General features: G+C 39.6%; 1 protein-coding gene across 1 annotated transcript in view; it reads right to left on the bottom strand.

Annotated features, from left to right (window-relative positions):
• Positions 1-279: 279 nt before the first annotated feature.
• Positions 280-14,435, bottom strand: part of LOC121512509 (BMP/retinoic acid-inducible neural-specific protein 3-like) — a 133,793-nt gene continuing 119,637 nt past the window's right edge. Inside the window, exon 8 of the mRNA XM_041791810.1 lies at positions 280-2,058. Coding sequence (XP_041647744.1) covers positions 942-2,058 — 1,117 coding nt within the window. The 3' untranslated portion in view covers positions 280-941. The remainder of the gene's footprint in view (positions 2,059-14,435) is intronic.

The following is a 14,435-nucleotide window of genomic DNA, read 5'->3' as shown; positions in this document are numbered from 1 at the left end:
GTTCAGTGAAAAAACTGGCCCTTGTACAAATGTAGTTGAGGACTCCTGGTCTAGGCTTTTGAGAACATTAGTGGCTTACGCCACTCTGGCTTTGCCTATAGGTGTTAATAATACTCATGCATGTAGAGCCCACCATGTATAGACCACACATAAAAATGTATTTTATTTAGTGTATTAACAAATTGTATTATACATAGTATTTTTGTAGCTTTTTCTTCCACAAACAACAGCATTATAAAAATAAAAGCACATGTAACATAGATTGTGGTTGTGGTGTCATTTTTTTTCAGCAAATCTGGAGTATTACAGCATCTATTTATCCTTCTTTTTCAACATTTTTGTCTTATTTTCCTATAAAAGTGTGTAGTAGAGTTTAAAAACAAGTGTGAGTTTGTTGAATGGAAAGCAAGAATGTGTCTCAGGCTAGAAAGAAGAAACAGAAGAGCTGACGTGTGAGTGTGAAGATTCCTGCACCATGAAAATAAAGGTGATGATTGAAATACAAACAAAAACATGCTGGTGTTGAAATGTTATATCTGCCAGATGATTACATTGCTTAGGTAATACGTCATCAGAAAAAAGCTCTTATTTACGAGTGATTACTTTTGTGCAACCTACAAATGTACGCACACTGGCAACATATCAGTGGTGGTAGAGTTTAGATTTATACCATCATTACTGTCCGAGTTATTGTTCCACCAGAAAAGAGAGAGAAAAAAAAGCTATGAGGCAAGTTTGGTGAAATCCTCCTTAATTCTACAATGTTGTACAAATTTATACGAAAGCTGACATGAGGATCTCAAATGCACTCTGGAGATCCATGACGACAATGAAAATGTCCCCCAAATGTCCCCTGCATGGATCCAGAATTGCTCTTAACCATCATCAGGCCTGTGTGATAACTGCTCTGCCATCTGTGCGCCTGGCCGCCTGCCCACTTATTAGCTACATAATTTGGTTGTTTCGTATTCCATCGAGTTGGGCTGCTTGGCACTGAAAGTCTGCAGCGCTGCCTGGATCCTGGCAACGTCTGTGGTGGACAGTTTGAGCCGGTGCCGCAGCAGACAGGAGAACAGATCCAGAGGCTGAGCTCCAGGCGGAGAGAGCCTGTTGACCCGATCCCGGATCTCGAGCAGCTGCAGCAGGGCCGAGTCCTGCGATCCCTGAGTATATGGGTAGTCTAGCTGTAAAATCAAGTCCTGGATCGCCTCCGGGTCAAAGTGCATGCTGTAGCCATACACCTGGATGCTGTTGATCTTCATGTAGCCCAGATTCTGCCCCGGCTCCAGGTACTCCAAAGGTTCATAGTATACAGTTCCATTCCCGTTAGTTGAAGGCCCTCGGATCCGGCTCCGCAGGTAAAAATGGACTGTCTCAAAAAAGGTTTTCCACTTGTTTCCCAAAGTCAAAGTCCAGTTATAGCAGTCGTAGGGAAAGTCTAATTTAGTCCTCTCCCAGTCTGGGTAGTTATCCTGTTCAATGGGCATGATCCAGCTCTCTGAGTGGCTGCCCCCAAATGGGTTAATATAGACAGACAGCATAGGGTCCAGAGTGCTGTTCTTGGTAAGGCAGATCTGTAGAGACATCCCCAGGAGCATGTGCACATGATTTGACTTGTATTTATTACTCTTCAGCGTCAGCAGCATCCTCTTCCTCCACGATGGGTCAAACCAGTTATTCAGCCTGACGTCGTTGCTGACAAAGATCCCGTGGATGCTGATGCGGTTGTCCCGTTTCTGCAGGAGGTAGCGCAACTCCATGTCCTGCAGGTCCGTCTCGAAGCCAATGTAGTGGTCAGTAGAGTCAGGGACCTCGTTGCGGCACACGCCCTGGCTCAGCATGTAGCCCTGGTTGCAGGTGGCGCACCGGGAGCGGTTCTCATAGGAGCAGGAGGCGCAGGAGGTGCCCTCGCCCACAGTGCAGGGGATGATGCCCTGGCAGGGAGGGTGCTCATAGGGGCAGGAGCAGCTCCGCGTCTCTTCCAAGTAGGAGCCGATGTGGTTATTCTCACTGCAGTACATGATGGAGAGGATGTAATGCAACCAGTAGCTGAAGGGCCTGTAAGACAGAAAAAAACCACAAGTAAGATTTACTGTCCATGCTGATATACAAGTGTGTCAGAATTCTGGAAGTTTTTACAGAGATGCATGAGCAAAACTTTTGTTTGGGAGGTTTTTCTGTCTCCTACTGACCAAGGGGTACAACTGTACTGATCTTCTTCAGCACCCACAGGTCCAATCCGTGGATAAACTCTTGCCCTTGTTAATTTGAACCTAACACCTATCTCCTAGGGCAGCACAATAAACTCCAATTTTATTATTATCACTACATGAGCCTTTGCAACAAAAAAGTTAACATAGTCAGAATTCAACACCATACAAAAGGAACAAAATAGTGCAAATAAGCATTTCCCTCTCAGACAGTGTACATGATCTTACAATATTTTGATTCACTCAAATAAAACTGAGCTATCAACCACTCTCATAGCAAGTCTTACAGCTTTTTCTTATCACGATTAATAGCATGCTTCACCGACCCTTTCAACAAACTTTGTTTAATCCATGTTAAGATTTCCCTGAAGCCACACTGATATAAAATAAGTCCACCACTGCACCTTAATGTCTCATTTTAGTTGAAAAAACTCAGCGAGCTCAGCAAACAAGTCAAATGTCATCCGAACCTTGTGTTATCAAACAGCATTTTTTTTCTTTATTTTTTTTACAGTTTGATTATTTCCTTTTCAATCCATAACAAGTTCCTTTTTTCCATGGTTACAATCAGACTCAAATTCAGACAACATAATTCATCCCCAAAGGGAGATTCAGTTTTACAGTCTCCTACATCTTATTAAAGCAATCTAAACAAAAAACATCCAAACAGTCACAGCAGCATATAGACAACCACATTCATGTTGCAGGAGCAGGGAAACATGGGAGCACAATAAATACAATAAATACGATGTTAAAAATGTGTTATAAAGTAAGATAAACCTGAGTCCTAAAGTTAGCATGGACCACAAGTCAATTTTAGCTTCCATCATTTAGCAGCCTGAGAGCTGAAGGGTTAAATGACTTTGAGTATTTGTTAGTTTTCCTTGGGGTTGCATAATAGCGACACCCACAGAGCATTAGAGAAAAGTCAATCATGTTCAAGTCTTCAATCTTAATGCAGGTCTGTATCCAAACTGTAAGCGAATTACCGTTAGCTTCAGATAGTGGAAAAATCCAAAAATGACACACAAACAATTTTAAATGCAAAAAAATTGAATTTTAGAATGTGATAAAAATGAGCAATTAATTGTGATTGACCACAGAAATCCTGAGATTAAAAAAGTTCATCTTTTGACAGTCATTGTATTTTCACTTTCAACATACCTGTAATAATCATATGCATTCTAACCTCTATTGTTAAAGTTAATATGATGGGCCACCCAACCCTAATCTCCCTGCCAGCCAAGCCTAAGGAGTGCAAAACAGTCTGATTTGACTAGTCAAGACTTCACAACATGGTCATTTTAGGTCTTTATCTGTCTATAAATGTAAAATTTAAATCAATATCATCAAAAGGACAGAGCAGCCAATGTGAATATTTTTTAGGTATATTTTGGAGATTTTTATGCCTTTATTTAGAACAGAGGACAGTGGATTGAGTCAGAAATAGGGAGGCGAGAGTGGAAATGTAGAGCCACAGGCTGGACTTGAACCTGAACTGCCCACATACATGAGGAGCAACCGAACCACTCACATTTACATGGAGGCAGCTAGGGCTTCCCATTTCTGATGTGATTGATCTGATTTTAGCAATAGTAGTATGCTCAGTTCCTCACTTAACTGACCTTGCAGTCAGCTGGTGTAACTATTTCGAGCCTTTATAGATGTTTTTTGTGGTTAAATTTCTCACTAGCCTTATTAATCTTTATATTAGTATGAACACTGTATTGTACTATAAGAATGTGTGTTCTCTGCTTTGTGGCATCCGCTGTTATGATTTATGTCTTATGCCTTTTTCACTGTAGTGGTGACCGTTGTCACGTGATTTTGTCACATGACATTTTATCTGTATTTAAACACCTGATTTTTATCTGCCTATTATATCTGATGAAGACTCGTTGCAACATGTAGATGCCATTGTTTAATAAGGGATTTTTAATTACATTAGAGTGATTATAATTTTTATTTTCGACAGCAATTTATACCATGGACTTTATTTGCAGGTAATCTGGCAAGTTTTTGTTTCTTCTTTTTTTGCAATATATTTTTTTAAATTGTTTGACTTTTTCTGGCCCTTTTGGGTCTTGCTCATGACAAGAATCCTCTAGAAGTGTCCAAAACTAAAACTGATGATAACTAAACTTAAACAAAGTCTTAATCAAAAAAATAAATACTAAATTGGGCAAATAAACAGACATTCACAATTTTAAATCTAAAATGAAATTGAAAAAAAAAAGACACCTGAATGAAAATAGAAACTAATGAAAAATTAAATACAAGAGATAGGGTTAGCTTCAAACACATAAAAAATGCATTCCATAAAGCCTTACACAACTCCACCTAAAAGAAAGCAGCAGATGGATATGTCCCATGAGTTAAGACATAAAGAGCAAGGCACGCCGTGTCACATGATCAGCACATCAACTTTGCAAAAAGATTAATCAGAGCAGCAGACAAAACTAACATGACAAGTTAGGTGTTTAAAAAGTTCATTTTCACAGTTTGACAAATGCACTACCCATCCCAAAAAAGTCACCACCTGGATTTAACTATGCAAACAGGCAAGAGCCCCCCATTGGATAATCACTGCATGGATGATTATGTTTCACCTGGCAGCAAGTTATGTAACCCTAACCGATGCAGTGAGTAGCTTCTCATTTCTTAAACAGCCATATTGGAAGACACATCCTGTGGTCGTGGAAAAGATGTTCATCTGTTTCAGATGGGTTAAATTATTGGCATGCATCAAGCAAAGAAAACATCTGAGGAGACTGCTGAAACTACTAAAAAAGGGTTAAGAACTGTCCAAAGCATTATCAAAAACTGGAAGGATAGTGGGGAATCGTCATCTTCAAGGATGAAATGTAGTCAGAAAAAAAATCTTGAATGATCGCGATCAGCGATCACTTAAACTTTTGGTGAAATGAAATAGTATAAAAACAGTAGAACTCACGGCTATGTTAAATAGTGAAAGTAAGAGCATTTCCACACACACAATGTGAAGGGAACCTTCTTATCAGCGAGGCTCATCAGAAAAAAGGCTTTAATTTGTTAAGGAGCATAAAGATTGGACTTTGGAGCAGTGGTGGTCAGTGTGGTCTGATGATTTAGCCTGTTCCAGAGTGATGGGTGCATCAGGGTAAGAAGAGAGGTGGATTAAGTGCCTAGTGCCTACTGTACAAGCCTGCCGGGGCACTGCTACGATCTGGGGTTTGCTGCAGCTGGTCAGGTCTAGGTTCAGCAACATTATGTGACCAAAGAATGAGATCAGCTGACTACCTGAATATACTGAATGACCAGGTTATTCCGTAAATGGATTTTTTCTTCCCTGATGGTATGGGCGTATTCCAAGATTGACAATGCCAGAATTCATCGGGCTCAAATTGTGAAAGAGTGGATCAGGGAGCATGAGACACCATTTTCACACATGGATTGGCCACCACAGAGTCCAGACCTTAACCCCATTAAGAATCTTTGGGATGTGCTGGAAAAGACTGCACACCAACTCTCCCGTCATCAATGCAAGATCTTGGCGAATGAACGCAACTCTGGATGGAAATAATTGTTGTGACATTGCAGCATATCCAAAAGGCGGTCCAACAAAATATTAGAGTGTTTTTTTTTTTTTTTTGGCCAGGCAGTGTACATATGCATTCCAGTATGAGGGCATATGGTGGTGTTTGTTTAGTAAATCTCTCTTTTTTGTCCTAAGATGGTCTGTCTCTAAGAAATTGAGCCAGCGGCCACTGATATAGGGTATTTTTTAACTCCACTTAACAAAAAAACACCTTGAGTATGTTTGACAAATGTATCCCTTGTTCCATAAGAGAGAAAAAAAATTAATGCACAAATGAAGATATGGCAGCCTTTTGTGTCATACTAGCTTTCAACATGAATAATGAAAGTTGATCATATTCAGTCTGACACTTTCATGCAGCATGGCAGATCCATCTGCAGACATAGCAACAGAAGACAAACTAGAACCATGCATTTAATGTGAGATTACAGTCAGAATGTTCAAGAACCAAAATGTACAGACTTTCTTCATCACTCGTCAGATTTTCCTGTGGTGGTGAAGTTTCGACTTCAGAGTATTGGACGAACTCTTGTACAGTGTGGTATTAAAGAACTGTAGGACACACATAATCACACAACCAAAATCAAAACAAGAATTGGTCTACACGCCCCAAAAGATCTTAGACGGCATTGGAAATAAATCCTTTGTTCTCTGTGAAGGCGCAAAACACGGCAGAAAACAAGAGGGGGGACGAGACTCCAAAAACAAACTTACAAAACCCAGCAGACACAACAAGAAAAAGAACACAGAAGAAAGGGATAAAGAGGAGAAAAAAAACACAGGGCATAATGTTGGGCTTATAAAATTTGATTGTAGTATGCAGCTTGTATGAGTCTGCTGTGTGGGTAGGGTTTTTCTCTTACAGACAGAGGGGGAAAAGCAAAGGGGAGACAAAAGAATAAAGAGAAAAATAATCTCTGGATTGGCTGAAAGGACAAAGAGCTCCTGGGGTGAATCTGGGACAGGTTCACTAAGGACTGGGTTTTATTTAGTTGTATTTTGCCTTTCTTCTTACTTTTTTGATCTCTTTTGTAATGTTTCTATGCTTAGCTCTTCTCTATCTCCGTCCTGCTCGTTGCACCCTCTGCTCGTGTTTGCTAAAGGTCGTCCACAGAGCCTGAGGTGCTGATCGGCCTGCTGTGGGTCAGATCCTCTTAAATATAGTTTCTAACCCAGGAAGACAGATGTGCTCATCTGTGTTTGAGCAGCAGCTCTGGGACTCAGCGTGGATCAGGCCATCTGACTCCACAACTAATTGGTGAGTAATCGCAGACACAGAAAGACGGGAAAGTTTAATCTGATATCAGATGAGTCCATCAGTTTTTGGTAAAAGCTAGTCAACATTTTTGATTGAATCAATTAGGGATGCTCCAGTCAGGGTTTTTGCAGCTGAAATCTATCACTGATCACCTGTGAGTGAATCTGGCTGATGGGCATACTGATCATATTTTGTATTTTATTATAGCAGCTGTTTAAGCAGTTAGTTTGTAAACCCAGCTTCCAATTCCATTGGCTGAGATAGCAAAATTTTCCTTATTTATATATATCTTTTTCCATTTCTGAGATTTTAAAAAAGGTTTTTGTATGACAGCAGGCTGTTTTTAACTACAAGGACAGTGAAAAAAGTCGTTAAATTAAAAATGAGGCAGAAATATCTGTTCTAGGAAAATTAGGCCTACTCCCAACTGGTTGAGCGTCATGACCCAGCATCAACTCCTCATGAGAAAATGGAATCAAAATTTTAAAAATTATTTTTGTCAAATGAGAAATTTAACCATTTGGGCCTAAGACAGTACAGAAGATGTGAGGAGTCAAAGAAACATGACTAATCAAACATGATCTTAAGACTTTTTGGAACATTTTTTCACCCATTGAAAGGGGATCTGCAACCCACTTTTGGGTCCTAACTCACCAGTTAAGAACTGTTCTAGGATGCTGTGGATGTGTTGGTTGAATGTGCAGAAGTCAGGCTCATTCACAAGAATGATGATCCACTCTCAAAATGTAATCAATCTGAATAAAGGGTTCGTCTGTCTGAGACATCCAAGTTAAGTTGGTGCAGAATATGTTCCATTTTTTTATGTTGTTCTTCCTAATAGAAGTCCTCTATGAAAATCAAGGCGTTCCTTGTGAGAATTTTGGCATTTATCATTGAACACTTGGCATAGCAATGCTATCAGACAGCAGAGACTTGCCACTGATGTGAGACAGAGATGGCCATAGCCTTCTTCTTTAATCATTTAGGACATAAGACAACCAAGATATCAGTGAAAAAACATTTTCAGCAGATAAACATTATTCCTGCTGCTCCAGCAAGTAGATTCCTCCCGTGGTCTAAAGGTCTTTGCAGACTCCTTTACTTTGTTTTCTGTGACATAAAAATGTCACTTAAACCTTCCTCTGTCCAATGGGCTTATTTCCAGCCCAATGTGGCAAATGGTTTCATACTGAAAAGAGAAAAAAACTGAGGAAGATGATTCTGTGGCTCTTTCACTCCTTGTGAAAAACCAACAGTGGATCCATCTATCCTCAGAAATCTTCGTATGGCTTAAGCTCATGTGTTATGTCACTGTGCCATGCTGAGGAGATGGAGCCTTTGTCAGTCTTTGTTATGCGGCAGAGAGTACAAATGCTGGCGTTTATCTGTTATGTTCAATAGTGGATGTCCACTTCACCAATAGTGTGGCAAACTAGTGAAGTTTCAGAGGGAGGAGGAAGAGAGAGAGCACCCAATCACTTTTTTAAATGACTAAGGCCGGCCACACACTCGACAATTTTTAAATCTGAAATGACTTTAAAATCGTGGGAGACCACAGATAACAGGACAATTTCAAACAACTTTTCATCCTTAATCGTCTGAACGCACACACTAGACAAGTCAGCCAGACTGTCAGATCACTGGAGACCACACACCTGCTGACCTGCCAGCGATGTGGCATGACCATGTGACTTCAGAGAAAAAAACAAACACGGATGTCTGTTGATATATCCTCTTGCTGTTCCTCCACAATAGGCTGTCCTGGCATGCATTACAAGTGCAGCAAAATCCTAAAACAATGGAAAGACTCACAATAAAAATCCTGGCTGGAATGAAGCTACAGATGTGTCTATGGTTGTGAGCGGTGTATGTATGATCCGGCTGGTGACGCTGCCCTGTCTGCTCACTCATTGGTTGTTGTGGGTTCTTTGTCAGAGGCACTATGACCTAGAATCATAAATATCAAACATGATTGATATTTATGATTCGGGGTCTGGGAGGATACGAGGCGATTTGGAGCAAATAATAATCACAAATAATAAACAAATAATCATTTGCGACAGGCACCACTCGGGATACATCCCCCACAACCGTTGGGGGAAGCAAATCTTTCCTCAAATCAGGCTTAAAATCCTGTAGTGTGTGGCCGGCCTTAGACAGATGCAAAAATATGCAAAACATATATCCTGTTCTGTAAAACAATTATGGATGAAAGTTTCTGCGTCAGTGTGCATCCATCCATCCACCCATTTCCTGCAGTGCTTATCTCATTGGAGTCTATCCCAACTGTCATTGGGCAAGAGGCAGGGTACACCCCGGACTGGTCGCCAGTCAATCGCAGGGCTGACATATAGAGATGACCAGGCAATGTCACACACACACACACCTATGGCCAAATTAGAGTCAGTGTGCAACATGATGAGCACAACTTGTACCTTGTTTCCACGTACATATGCTTACAGAGGCAAGTCAACTGGAAGTCCATTCATTCCAATGGGAATCTCTGTGATATCCAGTGTGCCTGGGAAACTCCTGCCCTCTGTCTTATTTTTGTCCAGAATGTGCTGCAAGTAAAAGTGAGCTTCAGTCGCAAGTCAAATATTTACAAGGTTGATATAAAAGATTAACCCACTCAAAGTGGGATTTAGTGTCTTTCACATTGAGGAGTCCATCTAGCCGCTCTGCCACAACCTCAGGTCAGTGGAGGGCTGCAGTGATGATTGTCCATCAGGTTCCTGGTCACCTCTCCTACTATGACACTTCTCCCTGACTGATCAGGCGACCGACTCTTGCAAGATTCCTGGTTGTGCCAAACTTCTTCCATTTGAGAATCATGAAGGCCACTGTGCTCTTGGGAACCTTCAGCTCAACAGATGTTTTTTTTTTTTTTTTTTCTTTTTGTGTTTGCAACAACCCTGTTTCTGAGCTCTGCAGGCAGTTCCTTTGACCTCAAGGCTTGGTTTTTGCTCTGATATGCATTGTAAGGCCTTCTATAGGGAAGTGTGTGCTTTTTTATATTATGCCCTATGAATTTAATTTACCACAGGTGGACATCTCTGCAAAGATCAAGAGAAATGGGAGGCACCTGAGCTACATTTCAAGTGTTTTTGCAAAGGGTATGAATGCTTACGCATATGTGATATTTCATGATTTTTTTAATTCTTAATAAGAAAAAAAATTTATATATATTTTCAGCTGTAGCATCAGGCTGCAATATAAGAAAACTGAAAAAAGTGAAGTGAGTCTGAATACTTTCCAAATGCACAGTAATTCTCAAGTCTTTTTAATATTTACAGCACCTTTTTCAACCATATCTAGTATGTTAAAATTGATAAAACGATAAAATTATGTTTTTGCTTTAAATTGACTTTAGTATTAACTTTTACTCAAGGGAGTCTTAAAAAGACAACACTAAGTGAGTAAGGATCTGTGTCCCAGCTTTAGCAGCCACTATATACTTGGGGAGAATTTAGGCCCTGAAAAAGGGTCTGAGTGCTTGAGACAAAAAGATTGTTGATGACAAAGTTGATATCGACCCCTTCTTGGTAGCAATTGGCTGGTGAGGCAGAAGTGACATTGGAGAGTGTGGCACCGCTCCAAAAATGTAATCATTTTCAGCTGAGAAGGCAGTCAGCGCAGCAACAGAAAACAGCTGGAGCCGAGGCTGTTTTAGCACTTTGGATGCTGAGCGCTGTACAAACACAAGCTCTGAGACCGTTCACAGTTGTGTCAGTGGCATGTGTGAGTTTGAGGCTCCAGCTTAAGAAATCAAGACAAAGACTCCCCGCTGTAATGTTAATTAAACATATCAAGAACAAATAGCTGAGGCAGAAAAAGTCACAAGTAATATGTTAACTTATGAAGACAATACAATTGTCTTCGGTCCTTTATGGTTGCTTTAAAATGTCTTAAACAGCAACAACATGATCAAAATCACTACAGAAGTAAGAAAAGCTAAATGCTTCTTTTATTCTCAGACACCGTCTCTTGTGGTGAAATCTAAATTCCTGAGGTATTTTGTGAGAAAAGGAGCAGATGGACCACATGGCAAGACTGTAATGTCATAAATCAGTTTCTTTGTTCCACATCTGTCACATTTCTGAATCCACGGTTGTTCTCCAGCAGAGTTAGCAGCTTTGTTCTTGCGGCCGTGTGCATCTGCTCAATTAATTTACATGGAACAATGGTGCATATATAAGTAATCTACATTCAAAGGCATATTTCTGAAGGAAGAAATAACATTTGTCCAAACAGTTGTTTGACTAAATAAGAAGTAGGCTGCACAGTGTGTGCTTGGCACCGGGGATTTTAACTTTTATAATGAATATTAGATCAAAGCCAGTCAAAGTCGGCAGAGTTTCTTTTCAACAACTTCACAAACCAGGTTTGGAGCAAACAGATGATGCGTATTTCCATGTATCATAATGAATGTTTACCGCTGAAGATTTTCTAAGGAGCCATCTCTACTTCTGCATGACAGACTGCTGCTGAGTTCCTCTAACAATACACTGATCAGACACAATGATAAATGAACAGAGCTTGTCTGAATATGCACCATCGTAAAAGGGGAACAGGTGCAAGTAATTTGCAAAAGTTTAAAATAATTCCTTTTGTTCTCCACTAGAGTAATAAGAACTTTGTAACTCTGGATATGAGGAAATTGAAAACAGCTGCTTTTAATACAGAAAAAAGGCACACAATGAAACTTTATTTCCTATAAATGTGGTTTAGTTTGATTGGATACTTGAAAACAAAGCTTCTGTTCTAGTCATTCTCTGCTCCTCTGTGAGGGTCATTTTTAAACTTTATGTCTCAGACCCATCTATCTTTCCTTTTTTCATACTGACTTGACTGTTCCCTGTTCTAACAAGCAGCAGCTCCTGCTAATGAAAAATAAAATTGGTGTGAAAGAACAAAAAACGATAAAATGATAAAATGATAAAATGATAAAACGATAAAATGTCTCTTTTAAATCAGAAATAAACAAGTTCACAGCCTTGTTAAAAAAGAAGCATGTTTTAAATAGCTTATGTTTTCTCTCACACACTCTGGTCCCGGACGATCACCCAATATTCTGGTCCCGGATGAGCCCCCCAGTGTGGGGAGGATTTTTTTTTTTTTTTTTTTTACTGTTTTGCTAATATCGGGGCCAAGGCTTATGTCAAACCCATCAATCACTATTTCAAATATCTCTAGAGGAATCTTCATTACTATTATCTAATCAATATAAAGACATTTTGGGGCTTTTGGGGGTCTTGAACCTTGTTTGGGCAATGAGTCCTCATGGATTTTCTGAAAAAATAAAATCTGTTTGGAGGAATTTTTTCCTAATGGCCACTTATTAGTAATAAAAGACATACAGCCTACCTCCTACTTGACTTTATCTGTATGACTTTATCTTATCTTGCCACCAAACATTCAATTATTTGATACAACTGGCCACAGACGAGTGTTAATCTTAGTCTTAAGATTAAATTCCTTTTAGTTTCAGTCTCATTTTTGTCATTTCTACCCTTTAGAGTTTCAGTCTAGTTTTAGTCGACAAAAACTCAAGACATTTTAGTCAAGTTTTAGACAAGTCTTCACATTTTAGTCTTAACTTTTAGTCCAAGCATTTATTCTCTTGCTTAAATCTAGTACCAAATCATAGTAGTGTGTTCTACACACCCTGCAAACCTGGGGTCCCTGCTTTCTACAGCTAAGAGGCAGGTAAGGTTTTGATGCATTGTTTTTTTTTTTGATAGATTTTCCCACAGTGGAGAAATATCATAGATTTCAATGTTTGACAAATTACATTTGAGTCTACCTTTAATCATCTTGATGGAAAGTGAACTTCCTTTTGGTTGTTTTTAGTCATCAAAGATCTATTTTTAACTAACCCTTTTTCATGGAAAAAATGCTGTTGACAAACATGTTTAGTCAAAGTTTTAGTCGACGAGACTAACACCACTGCAGACCTCAAAATTTAAGCCTGACTTTAGGTCACACTTGCCCCTGCTATAGGGTGGGGCACAGTGAGAGTAAATCAAGTAACATCAACAACTGGATGTTATTTACTTTTACAGCTGCATATCAACAGAACTACACCTTATCTAAACCAGGATTTTTCTTTCATTCTTTTTCTCAATTGTTAATTTTTTTTTTGCAGTGGCTATAACCCATACTGTGACAGCCAGCTGTGTTTGATTTTGAAGTGATTTTGAAGTGATTTTGCAGTAACCAAGCAGCCCCAGAAAGAGGTAGACTTGTTGGGGAAAAGAAAGTACCAGTTCACAATTTCAACCACTCATGAGGTAAAAATAGAACTAGACTAAACTCTGACAGTGAAATTATCTTTCGAGCACAAAAAGGTCAATAGATAATTTGAAGTGTGGTGTCTGACATTTTCAAATCACTTATTTAAAACAGGCCCTTTAAAAGCCAGCGACTAATATAATACTCCAACATCAGCTGTTTGTGATTGGGAGAGAAAAAAGAGACTTTGACATTTGTCAAAACACAGTCGATATAAGGCGATAACAGCCTAAACAGCCGTCTCTGAAACTCATCAGTGGGAGTCAGCTGTGCATATCTCACCTCCAGAGTCTGAGACTGTGCACAGCGAGAGAGAGGAAGCTGTCCCGCCATCATAAAGCGAGTTCTGTCAGCAGGACATGTAAACTGTCACACAGACACAGTGTGCAGTACAGGCCAAAGAGAAGCTGGGTGTTCACTCTGCAATCTGTTCACTGCCTGTCAGCTCATTTCACACGGATCAATGCCACACTAAACTTTCTCCCTCTCTCTCACAGTCTCCATTTGTGCCAAACTTTTCCCTCCAAACAAGATGCACTCCATTTTTCCCATTAAAAGCTATATATATTTGCTTTGAAAGCTGCAGAAAACAACATACTGCTATTATTCTGACATTTAGTATTCTGAGACAGAGCAGCAGAAAAAGACACCTCTTCAAAGAGTGAGCTAAAAAGTCACAATAGAAACTCCAAAATGGGTTTGCAGTGTACAGTCACAAAGCATATATTTTCCTATTTGCTTTATCTTTATCTGACAAAGACCATGATGCTCCAGAGCATGAAAATGGCTGCAGAGATGCATGCATATTTCTTTTATATGAATGAAAAAACAAATCCTTCATGAACTAGGTCATTACACAAAGAAAATATAGAAAGATGCAGCAGAATAGAGGAAATAATCATATTTTTTCAGTGAAGCCATGCATATTTTTCCAGTTAGGCAAAGTTGTATTTGAACTCACTGATGTATGTTTGGACTGATTCAAAATGTATGTTCCAAAACGACAGGAAAAAAAAATGCTGTGCTTTTCGCTGAGGGAGAGACTGCATCTTTCATAATGACTTCTTGGCTGTCACCCATGTGAAAAGAAGTGACA

This window comes from Cheilinus undulatus, linkage group 7 (assembly GCF_018320785.1).
Source record: "Cheilinus undulatus linkage group 7, ASM1832078v1, whole genome shotgun sequence".
NCBI classification, from domain to species: Eukaryota; Metazoa; Chordata; class Actinopteri; order Labriformes; family Labridae; genus Cheilinus; species Cheilinus undulatus.
The sequence above is the reverse complement of the archived record's forward strand: the minus strand, read 5'-3'. Positions and strand labels throughout refer to the sequence as shown.